General features: G+C 33.4%; 1 protein-coding gene and 1 pseudogene across 1 annotated transcript; one reads left to right on the plus strand and one right to left on the minus strand.

The window, feature by feature from the left end:
* Positions 1–791: 791 nt before the first annotated feature.
* On the minus strand, positions 792–1,799 carry LOC148955380 (glyceraldehyde-3-phosphate dehydrogenase-like). The gene is given in 1 exon segment (XM_089101875.1): positions 792–1,799. A coding segment is annotated over 1 exon segment (1,008 nt).
* Positions 1,800–2,897: 1,098 nt separating this feature from the next.
* On the plus strand, positions 2,898–3,904 carry LOC148955381 (glyceraldehyde-3-phosphate dehydrogenase-like; annotated as a pseudogene).
* The last annotated feature ends 2,647 nt before the right edge of the window (positions 3,905–6,551 follow it).

Raw genomic sequence — 6,551 nt, forward strand, 5'->3', positions numbered from 1 at the left:
AAAACCTTAAGGAAGATAACAGTTTAAAATTAGTACATATCGCTGTTAGAGATAAGACCAGCACCAATAAAAAAACATCTTTGAACAGACAGCGGTATGAAAAGACGTTAGATTGCGTAAAGAGCAAAAAAACTCAAAGGAATTTAAAATAAAAAGAAAATTAAATTACAAATGGCACTAGATCTAGTAATTAACTTTAAAATGAGCCATTGAACAACTCTCTAAAATGTTACAGTGCCAGGCTATCTGTGGAAAAGAAAAAAATGCCGTTAGGCAGAATGCTGTAGCTGCCACTTTTCTTGATGTTCAAGCCAATCTACTTTCCTTGCTGTTAAAGCCAAATGACAGAAAGTTTCCTATATAGGGGTTTTGGACAAGGCGGTTCTAAAGATGTACTTCCTGTTTGATTTGACTATTTTTAGGAGTTATGGGTTATTATTTTTTTAACATTGGACGTGATCGTCTCTTACTAGGTTGCTAGCTACCGCTGCAACCCGGATTCCTTATGTAAAAAAAATGGTTCTATTTTAAAACTATATTGTTTTTAATTACACAATGCACTATATTGCAAGATTACTAGGTTGCTAGCTATCACTGGATCCCTGATTTCTGGCCTAAGGGAAAAGATTTGGAAACACTTTTAGACCACCTTTAATATCTTGATTACAAATTGCTGAGTACCAAGATCTTTTATTTGCTTACAATCGTCTATATCCACGAGTAATCAAAAACCCAGTTGACAGATTCCAATAGAAATGTTGAACTAATTAAATCTTGAAAGGATAGGATATTTAAGCACGAGAGTTCATGTAGCAAATAAGGTCAACAACACGACAAGAATAACCGTATTCGTTATCATACCATGAAACTAGCTTCACAAAGTTGGGGCTAAGTTGAATACCAGCTTTTGCATCGAAGATTGATGAACGATTATCTCCAATGAAGTCAGATGAGACTACGTCCTCTTCAGTGTAACCCAAAATACCTTTCATTGGGCCTTCTGCTGCTTCCTTAATTGCTTGTTTAATTTCTTCGTAGCTAGCTGTTTTAGCCAGTCGACAAGTAAGATCTACAACAGAGACATTATGAACGGGTACACGGAAAGCTATTCCGGTAAGCTTACCAATAAGTTTAGGACTTTCTGTCCCTACAACCTTAGCAGTACCAGTTGCTGCTGTAATGATATTTTGAGTAGCTCATCTTCCATCTGTCCATTGTTTTCCAGACGGCCCATCAACGATTCTCTGGGTTGTAGGCATGGCATGAATTGTGGGCATAAGACCTTCAGTAATACCAAATTTATCGTTAATAACTTTAGCAACAGGAGCTAGACAATTAGTGGTGCAAGATGCATTTGAAACAATATTCATTGAAGGATCGTACTCTTCATGATTGACACCAATTACAAACATTGGGGCATCAGCAGAAGGTGCAGAAATAATGACATGTTTTGCACCTCCTTTAAGATGATCAGAAGCCTTGTCAATGGTAGTAAAAAAACCAGACGACTCAACGACGTAATCAGCACACACAGAACCCCAAGGAGTGTTTCTTGGCTCACGTTCTTGAAATACGCTGATAGCATGACCGTTTATAACAAGTTTACCATCAATAGCAGCTACTTCTCCTTGAAATTTTCCATGAGTGGAGTCATGTTTTAACAAATATGCCATATAAGTGGCATTTATAAATGGGTCATTGATAGCCACTATTTGGCAGAAGTGGCTGTTTTTTTCCAAAGCAGCTCGTAACACAAGACGACCAATTCGTCCAAATCCATTTATACCTACATAAGCCATATTAAGATATTTACCTTCAAACTTGCTAGCTTAATCACGTATCGAGTTCATTTTGTCTAAAGAAAAAACAAAGTAAGTTTAAAATTTTCAAGTATTTGTCTAGTTTGAATTAAAACGTTAAATTTATTTATCAGGTATCTTAAATAATTTTGCAATTTAAATAAAAACTTTATCGACTCTGAACTGAGCTTAAAAAATTTTTCAACTTGTTTTAATTTCTTAAAAAGAGATTGCTCATCCTTATAAGAAAAGAAATTCGGTAATAATGTTTTTCTAACAATGATTTCTACCAAGCTTCAAAAATCTGTTTTATTTTTTAGGGTTTTTGAATAATTGTAGTCCTTTGTCAAAATATATACAAATATTTTTACAATTGCTGTTTTTCGTTTTTTAAGCACTTTTAATATGAACTTCCATACCATAGAAAGTCTTCAATTTTTACCACACGAAAAATATGGATCCAGTTTCGAGAAAAAATACTTATATATATATATATATATATATATATATATATATATATATATATATATATATATATATATATATATATATATATATATATATATATATATATATATATATATATATATATACATACATATATATATATATATATATATACTTTTTTTCTCGAAACTGGATCCATATTTTTCGTGTGGAAAAATTGAAGACTTTCATGTATGGAGAAGTTCATATTAAATTGCTTGAAGAACAAAAAAACAGTAATTGTAAAAATATTTGTATATATTTTGACAAAGGACTACAATTATTCAAAAACCCTAAAAAATAAAACAGATTTTTGAAGCTTGGTAGAAGTCGTTGTTAGAAAAACATTATTACTGAATTTCTTTTCTTATAAGTATGAGCAATGTCTTTTTAAGAAATTAAAACAAGTTGAAAAAATTTTAAGCTCAGTTCAGAGTCGATAAAGTTTTTATGTAAACTTCAAAATTATTTAAGATACCTGATCAATAAATTTAATTTTTTAATTCAAACTAGAGAAATTCCTGAAATTTTTAAAATTAGTTTGTTATTTTGTTAGACAAAATGAACTCGATACGTGATTAAGCTAGCAAGTTTGAAGGTAAATATCTTAATATGGCTTATGTAGGTATAAATGGATTTGGACGAATTGGTCGTCTTGTGTTACGAGCTGCTTTGGAAAAAACAGCCACTTCTGCCAAATAGTGGCTATCAATGACCCATTTATAAATGCCACTTATATGGCATATTTGTTAAAACATGACTCCACTCATGGAAAATTTCAAGGAGAAGTAGCTGCTATTGATGGTAAACTTGTTATAAACGGTCATGCTATCAGCGTATTTCAAGAACGTGAGCCAAGAAACACTCCATGGGGTTCTGTGTGTGCTGATTACGTCGTTGAGTCGTCTGGTTTTTTTACTACCATTGACAAGGCTTCTGATCATCTTAAAGGAGGTGCAAAACATGTCATTATTTCTGCACCTTCTGCTGATGCCCCAATGTTTGTAATTGGTGTCAATCATGAAGAGTACGATCCTTCAATGAATATTGTTTCAAATGCATCTTGCACCACTAATTGTCTAGCTCCTGTTGCTAAAGTTATTAACGATAAATTTGGTATTACTGAAGGTCTTATGCCAACAATTCATGCCATGCCTACAACCCAGAGAATCGTTGATGGACCGTCTCGAAAACAATTGACTGATGGAAGATGAGCTACTCAAAATATCAGTACAGCAGCAACTGGTACTGCTAAGGTTGGAGGGAAAGAACTTCCTAAACTTATTGGTAAGCTCACCGGAATAGCTTTCCGTGTACCCGTTCATAATGTCTCTGTTGTAGATCTTACTTGTCGACTGGCTAAAACAGCTAGCTACGAAGAAATTAAACAAGCAATTAAGGAAGCAGCAGAAGGCCCAATGAAAGGTATTTTGGGTTACACTGAAGAGGACGTAGTCTCATCTGACTTCATTGGAGATAATCGTTCATCAATCTTCGATGCAAAAGCTGGTATTCAACTTAGCCCCAACTTTGTGAAGCTAGTTTCATGGTATGATAACGAATACGGTTATTCTTGTCGTGTTGTTGACCTTATTTGCTACATGAACTCTCGTGCTTAAATATCCTATCCTTTCAAGATTTAATTAGTTCAACATTTCTATTGGAATCTGTCAACTGGGTTTTTGATTACTCGTGGATATAGACGATTGTAAGCAAATAAATGATCTTGGTACTCAGCAATTTGTAATCAAGATATTAAAGGTGATCTAAAAGTTTTTAAAAAAATTAAAGGTGGTCTAAAAGTGTTTCCAAATCTTTTCCCTTAGGCCAGAAATCAGGGATCCAGTGATAGCTAGCAACCTAGTAATCTTGCAATATAGTGCATTGTGTAATTAAAAACAATATAGTTTTAAAATAGAACCATTTTTTTACATAAGGAATCCGGGTTGCAGCGGTAGCTAGCAACCTAGTAAGAGACGATCACGTCCAATGTTAAAAAAATAATAACCCATAACTCCTAAAAATAGTCAAATCAAAACAGGAAGTACATCTTTAGAACCGCCTTGTCCAAAACCCCTATATAGGAAACTTTCTGTCATTTGGCTTTAACAGCAAGGAAAGTAGATTTGCTTGAACATCAAGAAAAGTGGCAGCTACAGCATTCTGCCTAACGGCATTTTTTTTCTTTTCCACAGATAGCCTGGCACTGTAACATTTTAGAGAGTTGTTCAATGGCTCATTTTAAAGTTAATTACTAGATCTAGTGCCATTTGTAATTTAATTTTCTTTTTATTTTAAATTCCTTTGAGTTTTTTTGCTCTTTACGCAATCTAACGTCTTTTCATACCGCTGTCTGTTCAAAGATGTTTTTTTATTGGTGCTGGTCTTATCTCTAACAGCGATATGTACTAATTTTAAACTGTTATCTTCCTTAAGGTTTTTGAATTGCTGTAATCCCGTGTCAAAATAGACAATCATCATTTTTAATAATCCGGGTTGCAGTGGTAGCTAGCAACCTAGTAAGAAACGATCACGTCCAATATTAAGAAATATGATAACCCATAACTCCTAAGAATAGAGTCAAATCAAAACAAAAAGTACACCATTAGAACTGCCTTGTTCAAAAGCCCTATATAGGAAACTTCCTGTTATTTAGCTTGAACAGCAAGGGAAATATATTGGCTTGAAAATAAAGAAAAGTGGCAGTTACTACAGCATTCTGCCCAAACGGCATTTTTTTATATTTTCCTCTTTTTTCTTTTTTGACAGATAGCTTGGCACTGGAATATCGTAGAGAGCTGCTCATTTTAAATGACATTACTAGATTTAATGCCATTTGTAATTAATTTTTTTTTTACATCAAACCAATTTTTTCTCTATAAAGTGCATTTTTTTATGGACAATCTTGATGAATGACGTCATAATTGTAGGTAGTAACCATATATGAAGTAACAAGTGAATGCAATATTTATACGCGCTTATATTTCGATAGGAAATATAAGACATACATATATATTGGATCGACATACTTCACTATAAGTTGGGACTATGTAATTTTTAACGGATACCACATAAAGGATTACATAAAGGTTCGAAAGAATTTATCGTAAATGGTGTTTGTCAAGAGGATCTAGTAACAATTCGGATCCGATGTTTTTGCTGTCCTTCTGTGAATTTTTGGGTAGAACTAAACAGAAAAGTCTGCGATTCCGAATTCCTGCTAAATTAATGTGATTAAAATCATGTCTCCCCTTCATTCCGGATTATTCGAATAATCCGGTCATTTCAGTAGCACCCAAAGATGCCCACAGAAATTGGGCCAAGGAAAACGAGCTTGTCAAACAACCCTGGGGTGAGGAGGGCTGAAGTTTTAAAAGAAGTTTATGCGCCATCAAATTATTTTTGGATGTTGTGCAATATTGCTTTTTGGTATCCCTTAAAGACCTGGCAATGTTCTAGGAGCCTGAAATACCTCTCTGTCCTCGCCAACAAGCACTCATGTTGAAATCAGTAACTTCATATTATAAATATAAATGTAAAACAGGGGCAAATTATTGGTTTTGAACGGCTGTTTTGTTTAATTTGATGAGTTGAAATGAAAAGGTAAATGCAGATGAGTAGAAAATTAAAAATCTTGATCCACAAAACACAGCATATCTATGGCAGCCAAATCAGTAACATTACTGAAAATAGAAGGAACAAAATTAGTGAGTTGCTTCATTTTTGGCTCTAAAAGGAAAGAAAAGCCTTATGCCAAGCCAATAGACATTAAAAATCCTTCGCTTAAAATGTGTCAATTAAATAAGTAAAGAGTTTCATTTGCCAAGTTCAAATTTGATCCTGGAAAATTGAATTTTACTGCACCAGGCTTCCCGTGCTCAAACAAATCTTTCGGTAAAAATTAAACTTTCTTTCAGTGGATTTACTTTTTAATTTGTTCGATCCTATTAAAAAGGAATTCTTTCATACCTAAAAGAGCTTATGATATTTGACTTGATAGTTTCCCATTAACATTGTGATTTGGTAACTAGATTTAAGTTGTCATTTAAAATTTAATAACATTTTATTATGTGCTTTTCCTCTTGTTTTGTTAAAACAAAGAAACATAGCTGGCATATTATGAAGACAAAATTGAGAGAATCACAGAAATTTTTGAAGGAAAGTAAGATTAATGACGGAACTAATGAGTAGGGTTAGGCCTCGAATCAGGTACGTACTTAGAGGTTCCTCCCTTCTGAAATATCGATTTATTGTCTTATTTTCTTT

Source organism: Artemia sp. Qi Xiang Cuo, chromosome 2 (genome assembly GCF_049724085.1).
Source record: "Artemia sp. Qi Xiang Cuo chromosome 2, ASM4972408v1, whole genome shotgun sequence".
Lineage (NCBI taxonomy): Eukaryota > Metazoa > Arthropoda > Branchiopoda > Anostraca > Artemiidae > Artemia > Artemia sp. Qi Xiang Cuo.